Raw genomic sequence first — 14,267 nt, 5'->3', positions numbered from 1 at the left:
CGCACAGCTGTGGTTCCTGAGGACCAGGATTGAGATTCATGTAGAATCTAGTTTGACACCCAGGTAAAGTGAAATGAGTCAGATTAACAACATTTTAATAAGTTATATTGATTGTTTAACAGAGTAAACCGGGGAGGAACACATCATAATAACTATGTGAACTTTAAGAATATTGTACACAGTAGAACATGAAGGTTCAGTTCAGTTCTGTGATGTTAATACATGTTAATGAACAATTAATACATGAGATTATGGTCAAATGGCTAATATTCACATCCAGTCCCACCAACAGGTTGGTGTTAAAAGGCCCATCAAACATAATAAATAAGACAAAAAAAAACAAGCAAATGTAATACTGGTAAGTAAACAATGTTTAAAGAACCATAAACCCTAATGGTAAATGTTTAGTCATGGTCATGTTGATATTTTTGTCTTTCCAGAGCCAGATTTGTAGTTTTCTACCATGAAGTATTTTATAAAACAAGACAGAATCCTTATATTTTACAATATAGTTCCAACTTAGCTGCTCATGGTCTTGGAACGTCTAATGATGGAACAATTTGATATTTTTAGTTAATACTTTAAACGTTTGTTTATGAACCGTTCCATTTTACAGTTGGTTTGCAAGCCCATTTCCTCTATGCATAATATATATGTGATTACATATGTATAGTATACAACATGATATGTCACAAAAATATGTTTGTGCTCTCTGAAGCTAAATTACTTCTAATAAATTAAAATGGATTCTCATTCTGTTTCACCTGCTGTTTGATACAAACTTGTAAATTGATACCTAAGTATTTCAATTATTGTGCTATTTCTTAAATACAGTACAGGTAATATTATTTTACTTGAGAAATAAGGATGCTGCTTTTAAATTACAGATTATTTAAGTTTGTTCTTCTCAGATTTAGTAGAGCCATTTCATGAGATCTCTAATCTACTCGTTGTTTCTCTGATGATCCACACGGCTTGGCGATTATCCTCCATATTGCAGTTGTTTTAAATTGTGAAGGAATTACCTATGAAGTTAGAGAGTGGAGGGGGGAAAAAAAAGGAACAAATAGGAAGTCTTACACAGGGATTAGGGCAATTTGTGAAAAAGAATGACAAATTGATTATCAAAGTTTTTCCAACCTTTCCTCCAGGCCGAACATCATACACGACACAAGTAAAGGTTCTGCTTTCGTTCAGGTCCAAACTTTGGTTTCCACTTCCATTATACCTCCTAACATGAAATAACTAAAATGTCATGATCCGTGGTTTTCTGTTTATTTTGAGTTTTTCTGTGTTTATTGTTATCCTGTTCCCTGTGAGTCTGTCTCTGCGTTTTCCCCGTTGATTGTCTCCCAGGTGTGTCTCGTCCCATTGATTACCCCGTGTGTATTTAAGTCCACCTGTAGTCTCTGTCTCTTGTCAGATCCTCGTCGTTGTTAGCGCCATTCGTCGTGTCTTACGTCAGTCAGCCAGTTTCCTCAGTTGAACTGTATAGTCCTGAGGTTTCTTGTGTCAGTCTTCAGTCTTTATGTCAGTTGCTACCGGTATTAGCTGTGTGCTAATTTGCTGCCGTGCTGCCTGTCCTGGACTGTGAATTTATCATTAAACTATCATCTTCACCATACCTGGGTCTCTGCGTTTCTCCTCACCACCCCCAACCGCAACTTATGACATAAAAAATCATTCTGAAAAACAACAACCTGTTGCTTCCCAATTTAGACGCAGACTAATACAAACAGATTGGGAGACATTTTGAAACTACTACAATTATAGATATTTACAGCAATTAAGCTGTTCAATAAGAGGAATTTTACCCATCAAACTACTGGACATTAGATCTGAATTTGTTAAGCACGGTACACTAATGATCTGGATGTATGAGTCTCATTAATTTGAAAAAAGAACATCGACCAGACAGCACACAAGCTTTGGCTATTAATGTCATATTGTAAAGTATTTGTTAAAATTGTATTTCCACACCAAAAGATGCAAAAATACATAGTACGTTGACAAAAAGCAAAAACAATCCATGATCAAAAAGACAGCACTTTTGGTAGCAACTTAGTTGCTACTTTTTGATTCCCTAATTTTATTGAAGAGATCTTTCAGAGTCTTTCTCCGGATCTTTTTCTGCACTCACATATAGGCCTAAGGAAATGGGCAATATCTAAAAGGCATGTCTTTAAAAAATAGGAGGAAAACCTGATGCGTCATCATAATTTGCTGTATATAAGCTGTTCAGATTGTAGCACTTCAGGAAACGCCTTGTTGGTGGTACAGAGTTGTCATATTTGATAAAGTGTTTTATCTTTGGTACTTTTGATTAAATTTGAGAAATCGTCTGTCCCTGGCAGGCTGTCAGTATCAAATCAAAATGCCCAATTTGCCTAATTTAAAAATAATCTTTTGCAGCTTGTGGAGGCTTTTTATATGAAATTATTTTCCCAGAGATCAGATAGGGGAACATCAGAGATCTTGGAAATATTTACAACTTTGCTAATAATCGACATGGGTGTTGTAGTCTCCCACAATAATTAAACAGTCCTAATCAATCCATGTAAGATATAAGAGCTCACTAAGATCATTGAAAATGTTTTTCAATGACTTGCTCGTGTTACCCTGCTACCTTGGATGGCTGAGGGTAATGTAAAAGATGATCTTCCCTCAACATGTGATGCTGTGCCCAAGCTTCTCTATGCAACCAACGCGGCAGCGCCTCTAGCGGTTTCTGTGTGGAATTGCATAGGACTAACTAAAATGACTAAAGAACTTCTTACAACGAGAAATTAAAGATACAAGAATAAAAATTATGTGGGGGTGCCTATATTCTTAAGTATTGCTTTAATTTACTATTGACTTGTTTTTCACCCCTCTACACTCGCTCATGGCATTTTATCTGGATTCACAGGAAAACCCTTTCACAGTTAGGTGAATCATAAAGTATTTTAATTTTAACTCTAATGCTATGGAGAATTACTCACCTGTAGAGGCCGAAGACTAGTCTGATGCAACACAAAAGCAATACAGTGGCAGGTGACAGAATGAAAAAAATATACCTTGAGAAATTAACATCTGAAAGAAAGAAGAGAATTAGTGAAAAGCAGGTTCATTTTGAACTGCACAAGTTCAAAATGAAAAACAGACTGATACAGAAGTGATCAGTCTTTTTTTTTATCTCTACATACCTTGTTTGTTAGATACAGTTAAATTCCACGCCATGTTTCGAAAGCCTGCGCCATCAGTTACAGTGCATGTATACAGTCCTGAATCATCATGTTGAGCTCTAGAGATGCTGATCTTGGAAGGCATATTATAGTCTATTTTGACTCCTTCAGAGGAAAAATTTGAGAACGTCTGATTCGATGAGATGGAATATGAAAAATAATATCTGCCATTGCTCCAGCTGATTATCTTAGTGTCATTCTCAGATATGTTGCAAATAAACACGACCGAGTCGCCGCTGGACACCGACATGTTCCTATGAGTTTCCATCTGAGTCGCTGACACTGAAATATACAGACCAAGGTTACAGTAAAACTCAGTTCAAATCTGGATGAAAACATGCAAAAACAAGAAGAAATCTGTACAATACCTTCAAAGGCATTCTGCATTTTTAACAGCTGAATGAAGAGTAGAGATGCTTGCTTCAGATTGAACATGTTGACCATCTGACAGAAAGAACCAGACTGTCACTTTATCATCTGCTGCAAATGTAGACGCAGAGGAGGCGATAAGAAAGGGAAGTGGTTGAATGTTTTCTTTTTTAAACTGAGGCAAAGTAGCTATGAAAGAGTTGAGGAAGTCATGATCGACAGAATAGCAGGCTGCTGCTAAATCCAATAAAAATGAGTGGAGTATCAGATCCTGGCTTTATAGTAACCAGGATCTGATACTAAAAAAAAAAAAAAAAACTCTCAGTAGAGCAGATGTGCTATAGAGGGATTTAACTCCAGAACAAAATTTCTCTTGAATTTCCTGCCCTTGACTTGCATAAAACTTTTTCCAGCACATTAGAAAGACAAGGTAACTTGGACACAGGCATCAAAATTCTGAGTCATATTTTGCTGGAATCTCACACACGCCCCTCTATTGGACAACTACGGTAAAACTAATTAATCAAGTTCAGTGTTTCTCAATCCTGGCCAGCAGGGACCACTGCCCTGCATATTTTAAATGTTATACTCCAGCTCACCTGATTCAAATGATAGCATTATCTCCTGTGTCTCATCAAGTACTGTGAAAACATGTTAATAGCCCATTGATTCAGGTCAGGTGTGTGGCAGAAGGGAAACAGTTTCATTTGAGCAATTCCAACCTTTTGTTTAATAGTGATAGATCAGTTGTTGAAGGTTGTATTTGTATTTTTTAGATCTCACTGCCACAGTGGCATCTTCATTGAGGTTATAAAGATATTGATATTGAATTTATCAAAATTCATCACTGAGGTTAAAATTGTGATAAAATTTAAGATTACTTTTACCATGAGATCTGCTGTATCTCATTGACAAATGTTTGACAGTAATAACTAACTGGAGCTGATGAATTTGTGTTGGGACTAAATCTATAACTAGAACAAAAACTAAATAAACTTGTGTTTGAATGTTTTTGTTTTATTTTTTTTAAAACAATCTCTTTACCAGGATAATGTGAAATAAGTGCAAAAACATATTTACCACTTTTAAATTCTCCACAAATTCAATTTTAAAAGAACTGAACCATATGTTTGTGAAGTTCTGTGTCAATTCTGTGGTAACTCAACCACGCCCCCTGCTGGAAAGAAATAAGATAAAATTTCACTTGACAGATTTGACACTAAAATGAAATGAGTCTAATTGAACTAAATTTATTGTTAATAAAATAAACATTTTATGAATGTGCATTGAAAGCTTTTTCAGGACATAAAGGGACATGAAGCGTACCATTACTGAATATATGACACATTATAACATAAAAATACATTTAGAGGAAACATCATAAATCATTTCAGTTGCAAACAGGTTGCATGTTACAGATACATTAGATTGCATGTTTGAATTTCCAGTTTTAAGGATAACACTTTTTACTTCTTTTAAACTGGATCTTCTTCTTGATGAACCCTTCAAACCAAGGCGTAAACTAAATATATTTTGGTCAGTCATTTCCTGATTGGTGTGACGTACTCGTTGTTCGTCTTGTCATCAGAACTGCCCCCTCTTCCTGCTTGTCAGTTCTCCTCCATATTGCTGTAGTTTGTAATGGTGAAGGAACTGCCTACAAGGGTTTAAGGCAGGAAAAGAGCCAAGATTGGGGAATAAAATAAAAATTGTTAGTGTTGCAGAAAGTAAAGAACTTTGCTGGAATGAAAAACAAACTGCATGATAACAAAGTTCCTCTAACCTTCATCCCATCCAGAATGTTGTATTGCACCGTAGTAAATGTTCTGCTGTCCTGGTTTTGGTTTCTGGAAGTGTTCCTCCTGCTGCCATTAAATAATAACCAACGACTGGCACCATAAAACAATAACCTGCTGCGTCTATAAAACACATTGTTTTTATGAGAAGGAAATATTCACTTTATGTGATTTCTCTTCAGGAAGTGATCTACAGAACCAAAAAGACATTTCAATGGCTTTACTCATTAAAAGTTTTAATATATATTTTTTAATTTTCTTGGTAACTTTAGAAAACACTTTATTAGTTTTAAAAGAAGCATAAGTCAATAAGAGTACCGAATAATTCAGATGTTTTTTTTTTGTTTTTTTCTCAGAATGTTCCGGTTTGCATTGGCAATGAATGTAATGAATATTAGATTTAAAAAAGAAGAGCAGTCAAATAGATGATCAACATATTGTTATTATTATCAATGTGCTTCCTTTTGCATTTATTGTTTTTAAACTATATTAGTGGTCAACTTTATTATGAAATAACCAGTTTGAACAATTACAAATATGCTCTAAATAGAATCCCTGTGCCTGTAAATTCATTGAAAACTAAAAAAAAATATCTAAACTGTGCAGCATGTATAAAACTATTCAGTTGAAATTTCAAGGTAAATTGAGACTATTTGAACTTTAGAGCTTCATTAGAAGCAGAAAAAGTACACAGTATGTTTTCATTCTGTATTAAAAACTTAAGAGATTTCACTGACCTGTGGAGGCAGAGAGCTGTAGTCATGAAACATAAAATCAATCCGAAGGCAGATGGTAGTGTGAATATAATGTACTGTGATGAACTGGTTCCTAAGAAAGATGACCAACATGGCACACAAATTTTATTTTAAATGTTACACTGTGTGTTACAGAAAGAGTCAGTAAACGTTTACATACCGTTTTGATTTTCAAGAACTGTTACGGTCCATGTAATGTTGTTAAGGCCTTTTTTCTCAGTTATATGACAAGTATAAAGTCCTGCATCATCAAGCTGAGCACTATCAATGCTGAGAGTAGAAGGAATGTTTGTGTCTATTCTCAGTCTATGAGAGGAGAAATTTGAAAAAGTTCGATTATTGGAGAAGGAGTATGAAAAAAACATCTGTCTTTGGTCCATTGGATTATTGTTGTATTTTCATTAGATATATTGCAAGTGAGCAGGACTGAGTTTCCTCTGGACACCAACACATCGTAGTGGTCTGCTGTAGAGATCGCTGACATTGAAGAAAAAATATATTAACAAGACAACTTAATTTAAGAATCTTGCATAACAAGTAAAAATAGGCTCTATACCTGCAGATATGTAGTTTGTCAGTAACAGCTGAATGAAGAGCAGAGCAGCTTGCTTCAGGCTGAACATGATGATGTGAGGAGCAGGAAGATACTCTGTTATCTTATAATGTAGCAAAGGAGCTCAGTAAAGGAAGTGGCTGTTTGTGGTTCTTTGAAAAAAAAAAAAAAAAAAACCTTCACAGCAAGATGAAAAGTTTATTGGAAACTAATGTTCAAGTAGAGAAGTGAAATAAACTTGAATCTGTTTTATGAATAAGTAACAAAAACTGTCATATAAAGCTTCAACTCAAAGCAGAAGAAACTATTTCTGTTTGAGTTATTGTCAGAGTAACCACATACACACAAGACGAAACTCCCCCAATCCCTGTTTGGTCCATCTCATGTCATTTCTTCCTATTAAAGTTACTGACTAGTTATATCCAATAAAAACTCACCTCCTTTGTTTAATAACAAAAGACATGCTGTGTTACAGCATGATTTTGCTAGAAAGTTGCACATGCCCTCTACTGGACTAAATTTAAATAAACGAGTCAGAATATTTCATTTAGTTAAAAACCAGTTTCAGTTCATTGCAGGTTCTGGGTCAGAGATGACTGTAGAAGAAGACGAGCTTCTTGAGATCTGGTGTGACTGGGAAGTGGGAGTTATTAGCTTGTTTGGAGTTGAAGCCACACACATCTTTGTGCACATCAGTTATCAATACAAGCAGACAAAAACACTCCAATGAAGTGAGGTCAATCATTAAGTTCAGAAAATTAGCTCTAATTCACCCTAGAACATCCCTTTAAGAGGCTCTGTTTTTACCTGCCTAGAGTAGCTTCAGCATCTGGCGGTCCACTTTGTCACTGTTTTACTGGACAAATACGTACGAAGTTGATGCAAAACTAATTAACTCAAGCTCGGTGTTTCTCAATCCTGGCTGGCAGGGACCACTGCCCTGCATATTCTAAATGTTATACTCCAGCTCACCTGATTCAAGTGACAGCATTATCTCCTGTGTCTCATCAAGTACTGTAAAAATATGTTAATTGCCCATTGATTCAGGTCAGGTGTGTGGCAGAAGGGAAACACTTTAAAAATTCAGGGCAGTGGTCCCTGAGGACAAGCATTGAGGGCCATGACAGTACATGTTTACAATCCCGCATTATCATGTGGATCTATAAAGATCCTGAGCTTGGAAGGAATGTTTGAGTTTATTTTGACTTTTTTACAGGACAAATTTTAAAATGTCTGATGTGAATATGAAAAGATAGATCTGCCATTGTTCCAGTTGATCACCATGGTGTCATTCTGAGGTATGTTTCAAGTGAACACGACCGGGTCGCCGCTGGACACCGACATGTCCCACTGTGCTTAAATCTGAGTCGGTGATACTGAAATATACAGACCAATGTTACAGTAAAACTCAGTTCAAATCTAGATGAAAACATGCAAAACAAGAAGAAATCTGCACAATACCTATGAAGATATTCTGCAGTTTTAACTGAATGAAGAGTAGAGATGCTTGCCTCAGATTGACCATCTGAGAGTGAGAACCATGTTGTCACTTGATCGTCTTCTATAAATGTAAATCCAGGGGCTGAGCAAGGGAAGTGGCTCAATGTGACTTTAAAAAATTGAGGAAGAATGCCAATGAGTTCATGGAAACATCATTCAGATAAGAAAGCTGAGGAAAGTTTAAATAAATAATGTCAATAAACCGTTGTTTTAAAAATAAAAAAAATGCTTCCTTCTAGATGCTGATAGTTATTCCACTGAATCATTTTATGAACTAAGAATGCAAAAGTTTTCTTTATCCCAACATCTTTAGCAAACCACAACAAGCAGAACCTCCTCGTCTATGTGACAGATCTGTTTGTTTATCCTTCTGACGGACATTCAGCTGCTTTGGGGTGCAACAGTTCATTCTCTCCAGGGATGCAAAAGCTTCTCACGATACAGTGAGAAAACGAGGTTTCCTCATATCATGCCATCTCAGATCACATTTTGTGGCTCAAGCAGGAAATCCTCATAACACACCACAGAAACTGCAGACATCTACATAAATTTATGTTATGTTCTGCTACATTAAATGCAACGACAGAGCATGAAATAATTTACGTAATCCATGTTTCTCATGCATATTGTCTTCAGTTGCATTTGAGCAATTCCAACTTTTTGTTTAATAGTGATAGATCAGTTGTTGAAGGTTGTATTTGTATTTTTTAGATCTCACTGCCACAGTGGCATCTTCATTGAGGTTATAAAGATATTGATATTGAATTTATCAAAATTCATCACTGAGGTTAAAATTGTGATAAAATTTAAGATTGCTTTTACCATGAGATCTGCTGTATCTCAGTGACAAATGTTTGACAGTAATAACTAACTGGAGCTGATGAATTTGTGTCGGGACTAAATGTATAATTAGAACAAAAACTAAATAAACTTGTTTTTGGATGTTTTGTTTTACTTTTTAAAACAATCTCTTTACCAAGATAATGCGAAATAAGTTATTTACAATCAGATTCTTCCTTAAAAATAAATGTTAAAATATTTACTGCTTCTAAATTCTCCACGAATTCAATTTCAAAAGAACTGAGACATCTTTGTGTAGTTCTGTCAATTCCGTTTAAGCATAACATGATTGTAACTCAACCACGCCCCCTGCTGGAAAGAAATACGATAAAATTCCACTTGACAGATTTGATACTAAAATGAAATGAGTCTGATTGAGCTGAATTTATTGCTATTAAAATAAACATTGTATGAATGTGCATTGAAAGCTTTTTCAGAATATAAAGGGACACGAAGCGTACCATTATTGAATACTTGACACATTGTAACATAAAAATACATTTAGAGGAAACATCATAAATCATTTCAGAAACATGACACTAACATCATAAATTGTTTCAGTTGAAAACAGAGGTTAAATGTTACAGTTACATTAGATTGCATGTTTGAATTTCCAGTTTTAAGAATAAAATACATGTTATATCTTCCAAACTGGATCTTTTTGATGAATCCTTCAAACCAAAGTGTGAACTAAATATATTTACGTCAGTCATTTCCTGAGTGGTGTTATTTGCTTATTGTTCCTCTGGTCATCAGTACTGCCTCCACGTTGTCCTGCTTGTCAGTTCTCCTCCACATTGCTGTAGTTTGGAATGGTGAAGAAACTGCCTACAAGGATTTGTGGTAGGACAAGAGCCAAGTTTGGGAAAGAAAACAAAAGCAGGAATAAAAGCACTTTGCTGGAATGAAAAAAAAAAAATCAAACTGCATGATAAAGTTTCTCTAACCTTTGCCCCATCCATAATGTTGTATTGAACCCAAGTCAATGTTCTGCTGTCCTGGTTTTGGTTTCCAGATATGTTCCTCCTGCTAACATTAAACAATAATCAAAGAGTTTCACCTCAAAACTTTAAATTGATGTTCCTTTCTCAGTGTTGTTTTTACATCTGTAAAACACGTTGTTTTTCTGATGAGGAAATATTCACAGAAAGTGATCACGCTTTGGGTAAGAAATTATCCACAGAACCAAAAAACACATTTCTCTGGCTTCACTTATTAACAGTTTGAAGGTAATTATTTATTTATTTACTTATTTATTTTGGTAGTTTTAAAAATCAGAAGCACGAGTCAATAAAAGTCCACTGACCTGCAGAGGCAGAGAGCCGTAGTCATGAAAGATAAAAGCAATCCAATGGCAAATGGAAATATGATTGTAATATCCAGTGATGAACCGATTGCTGAAGAAAAAAAAGATTATTAACCAAAGATTAAAATTTAAACTTCACAGTAGATGTGTTGCAGATGTGTTCATTACATACCGTTTTGATTTTCAAGAACTGTTACATTCCATCTCATGCTGTAAAAGCCAGTTGTCTCAGTTATATGACAAAAATAAAGTCCTGCATCATCAAACTGAGCACTATCGATACTTAATGTAGAAGGTATGTTTGTGTCTATTTTCAGTGCGTGAGAGGAGAAATTTGACAAAGTTCGATTATTGGAGGAGGAGTATGAAAAAAAACATCTGCCTTTGGTCCATTGGATTAATGTTGTATTTTCATTAGATATACTGCAAGTGAACAGGACTGAGTCTCCTCTGGACACCACCAACACATCATAGTGCTCTGCTGTAGGAGACAATGAAATTGAAAAACTAATAATTATAGTTAAAATCTTAAAAATAAAAAAAAAACAGAAATTCACTCCTTACCTGTTGAGACACTCCAGATATTTACCAGCTGGATAAAGAGCAAAGCTTCTTGCTTCAAGAGGAGCATGATGTCCACCTACTTATGAGGAGTCAGATTTTCTGTTATCTGTTGCTGCTGTGAAGGAGTGCAGAAAAGGAAATGGCTATTTCCGTTTCTTTGAAAAAAAAAAAAACACCCTGTAAAGTAAGGTACAGCTCAAATGTTTATCAGAAACTAACTTCGGAGTAGAAAAGCTAAATAAACGTTGATCCATTTTGTTAATGAAGAGCTTTAACTCAAAGTAGAAAAATAAACTATTTCTGTTTTCTATAATTCTGCCAACGTTAGACACATTTAGAACATAATAAATATTAGACACAAGTCAAATATTGTGTCTAATAAGTTTTGAAGGCATAGCGTGACCTCGCTATGCCTTTAAAACAAACTTGTTGGTATGTTGTTGCATAGATTTTGTAATAATGCACATGTCTTTAGATCGTGGGAAGAAGCCAAAGAACGCAGAGGAGCCAAACATTCACAGAAAGAAACTCATACAACCCCTGTCTGTCCTAAGTCTATATTATTGTGTATCTAATTTAATATTTTGCTCTTAAAAATGCTGACTACACAAAGCCAACAAGCTCAGCTCCTTTGTTTCCTGTATTGATGTTTTACAGCATAGTTATGCAAGAAATCCTCTGCACTAAATCTAACAAAACTTCTACTGCAGTTTGACACTCCGGTAAAGTCACAAAAAGTCGTTATTTTATTTAAGTTAAAAGACTCATTTTAAGTATTTATACAGACAGTATTTCAAAGAAAAATGTCCCATTGATTAGCATACAAACACACATCTAGTTTAATAAACTTCAAATTAGGATAGGCTGGGATAAGAATCCTGTTACTGAGGGTAAGTATTGCAATGAGGAAACATCACAGGTCCATCTGGTACCAGTAGGTACCACTGGAGCACACAGCAGGGTGCCAGAGGGCAGAAAGGTGGATGTGATGAACGTGACCCGGGTAACGGAGATATGTAGCAAGAGAGTCACTCTGTACTCTTTATAACTTTGGCAGAGTTCAGAAATTACCAATCTAATCTGAGATATAGAAATAAATGTCTCTTTTTATATAGTAATGGGATTTCTCATGATCAAGTGCCCGGTTTTCCATCATTACATTTTCTCTTCTCGGTCAGATTTGGGATGAATGGTGAACTCTTCATGATGGAATCAGTTTCAGAAACTGAGATGAACTGGAGGCCCAGCGTTTAGTTTTAATGCTATGTAACAAAAACACACACACACACACACATGAAATTAAATTTTAGTTGCCTAAGAAGCTTATGAAGTTTAATTTTATGGGGTGAATGATTAAATGGCGACATCCAGAGATTATTAGTTGTTATCAGATGCAACTAGTTCCATGCAACCGGTTTTACACGACCTCAGTAGCTCTGCATCTGACTGTTCCCTGGAAATTATTCATGTTTCAGTTCTTCCTCTCTGACACATTTTCTCACTTTCTATCTGCCTCCCACACGTATTTTGTCATCTTAAGGACATAAACTTCTTTGCATTTTTAACAATACAGCAGTGTCAACATATTGATAATAAAACTGATCAGTTTACTGTCTGTCACAATGCCTTATCAGAGGACTAGATGTACCTTCATCTTACCATGGACAAGAAAACAATGTTTGGCAGACTGGCATCCAGTTTAGAAAATAGACTCAGAGTAATAATAGTGTTTGCAAATGAGAGAATGTGGAAAAAGACTCGACACAATCTTTATTCCCCGTCAGGCCGTTCAGAAGGACGCCACCTGCCCTCTGCTGGGCATAAGTTGTACTACACTGCATTTAAGCAGTGAAATAAATTCAAATGAACAGGAATTAATAACTACGTTGCTTCTCTTATACAGTTGAACTTCCCCATAAAGTACATCGTGGTGACAAATATTCTGCATATTACAGACAATGTGTAAAGACATATATGTTGTTGATTTGTGACTTTCTTTTATTGACATGTTAAACACCTCCTTTGTTAAATAACAATAATAATGTCCTTCAAACCGGGTCTCTTTCTTCAAGTAAATTAAAGAAGTCTGAGCTCAGACTTGACCGTAGACAGAATTCAGTCTTTCCATGTAGTCTCTTCTGTGCTTTTTGCTCCTCCACTGACCTGTACCTTCCAGCTGATTGTGGACTTCCTGCAGCCAAAAGACAGAGTCGCAGTTAGAGGTCAGAGGAGCCAAACAGCGGAAGTACGCAGAAAGCAGAAGAACAAGAAATCACACTGTTTAATAGACAAGAATACAAGTGCTGATGAAATATGAGGAGGTCAGGGGTCAGAGATGACTATAAAAAAAACTTCTGATGAGTTGTGTTTGTTTGGAGAAGTAGCCACACTCATCCCTGTAGCTCTGCCAGTTATCAGTGCAAGCAGACAAAAACGGTCCAATAAAGACGGAAGTGAGGCCAGTGGCTTCAAATACACTTTAGTCTCCAAGTCAGAAAGGCAGAATTAAAAGTATGCAAATCACATAAATTATTCTGACCTGTCCTCCCGATTGAAGCTGAGACTGGTGTTGGACTGGTTTCTGTCTTTCTTTTCTGGTGCCACATTTTCTGCAGAGATAAAACAATAACCATTAATCTTCATAACTATTCTGGTACTACTTTGTAAAAGAGACTAACAAGGTCAGGTAACACGTTGCATAATAAGGCTATTTTGAAATTGCTGGCATTCCCATAGTAATAGATGTAATAAGTCAGACATAGCACAAAAAAAAAAAAACCCTTGTCCACAAAGCATCCAGATGGTTCATTAATAGTCAGATTCTAATATCTGATTTCTAGTTCTGAAAATTACAATCACATGATTGTCTGTTCAAAACCAAATGCAGAGTTGGGAAGAATAGTTATAAATTTTACTCAAGTAAATGTAAAAATATATTTTGTATAAATGTTTCTTAAGTAGTGAGTACTTGAGTAATTCTGTTTAATCTGATTTAATTTGTGAAATTGATGTAGTTGTACAGACACAACATTAAATTCAGTGGAGGCTTTAGTACGTAAAAAAAGTAAAAAAAAAAAATATATATAAAAATGCTTAAAAAATAAATGCAAAATAATAAATGAGCAAATAAATAAATAAATAAATAAATTTCCAAATTTCAGTTTTCCACAACATACAACTTCTAAAACCTAACAGTGAAAAGTGTTATAGTGACCTCATTTGATGTCAGGATTGTTGTGAGTTGATTTGGATATTTGTTGTTAGATTCTGTTACCTCCCTATTTTATCCTGCTGGCTTTTTGGTCTGGATTCCTGTTTTAGTTTGACTCTGGTTCCCTGTGGTTTTATTGTAAGTTTTTT

General features: G+C 35.4%; 2 protein-coding genes and 2 long non-coding RNA genes across 6 annotated transcripts in view; all 4 read right to left on the bottom strand.

Moving 5' to 3' along the window:
* LOC106938206 (myelin protein zero-like protein 2) overlaps positions 1-3,746 on the bottom strand; it is an 18,457-nt gene extending 14,711 nt beyond the window's left edge. The window contains exons 1-5 of one of the 2 annotated variants that reach the window (XM_015020115.1): positions 3,593-3,746; positions 3,186-3,506; positions 2,982-3,072; positions 1,141-1,231; positions 79-1,025 (exon numbers count right to left, since the gene is read on the bottom strand). In XM_015020115.1, coding sequence (XP_014875601.1) covers positions 939-1,025; positions 1,141-1,231; positions 2,982-3,072; positions 3,186-3,506; positions 3,593-3,668 — 666 coding nt within the window. In that variant the 5' untranslated portion in view covers positions 3,669-3,746 and the 3' untranslated portion in view covers positions 79-938. Of the gene's footprint in view, positions 1-78; positions 1,026-1,140; positions 1,232-2,981; positions 3,073-3,185; positions 3,507-3,592 lie in introns of those variants that run through there. The other variant, XM_015020113.1, reaches the window with a different exon arrangement.
* Positions 3,747-4,823: 1,077 nt separating this feature from the next.
* Positions 4,824-7,532, bottom strand: LOC106938202 (uncharacterized). 2 transcript variants are annotated; one of them, XR_001422560.1, is made up of 5 exons: positions 6,701-7,531; positions 6,305-6,621; positions 6,127-6,217; positions 5,377-5,512; positions 4,824-5,250 (listed from the first exon to the last, which is right to left on the bottom strand). It is a non-coding gene; the product is annotated as an uncharacterized LOC106938202 (long non-coding RNA). The 2 variants fall into 2 exon arrangements; XR_001422559.1 differs by having other exon boundaries at positions 6,305-7,532.
* A 1,870-nt stretch (positions 7,533-9,402) lies between these two features.
* LOC106938204 (uncharacterized) lies at positions 9,403-10,993 on the bottom strand. Its single transcript, XM_015020111.1, has 5 exons — positions 10,908-10,993; positions 10,516-10,824; positions 10,344-10,434; positions 9,985-10,066; positions 9,403-9,865 (listed from the first exon to the last, which is right to left on the bottom strand). Exons 1-5 carry the CDS (start codon positions 10,972-10,974, stop codon positions 9,764-9,766), a joined length of 651 nt encoding a protein of 216 aa, XP_014875597.1. The 5' UTR covers positions 10,975-10,993; the 3' UTR covers positions 9,403-9,763.
* Positions 10,994-12,882: 1,889 nt separating this feature from the next.
* On the bottom strand, positions 12,883-13,984 carry LOC106938203 (uncharacterized). Its single transcript, XR_001422561.1, has 2 exons — positions 13,447-13,984; positions 12,883-13,098 (listed from the first exon to the last, which is right to left on the bottom strand). It is a non-coding gene; the product is annotated as an uncharacterized LOC106938203 (long non-coding RNA).
* Positions 13,985-14,267: the final 283 nt, after the last annotated feature.

The sequence above is a fragment of the Poecilia latipinna genome, unplaced genomic scaffold, assembly GCF_001443285.1.
Source record: "Poecilia latipinna isolate Pla-1442-1.1 unplaced genomic scaffold, P_latipinna-1.0 Scaffold2533, whole genome shotgun sequence".
NCBI classification, from domain to species: domain Eukaryota; kingdom Metazoa; phylum Chordata; class Actinopteri; order Cyprinodontiformes; family Poeciliidae; genus Poecilia; species Poecilia latipinna.
This window is presented reverse-complemented; position numbering and strand designations above follow the sequence as displayed.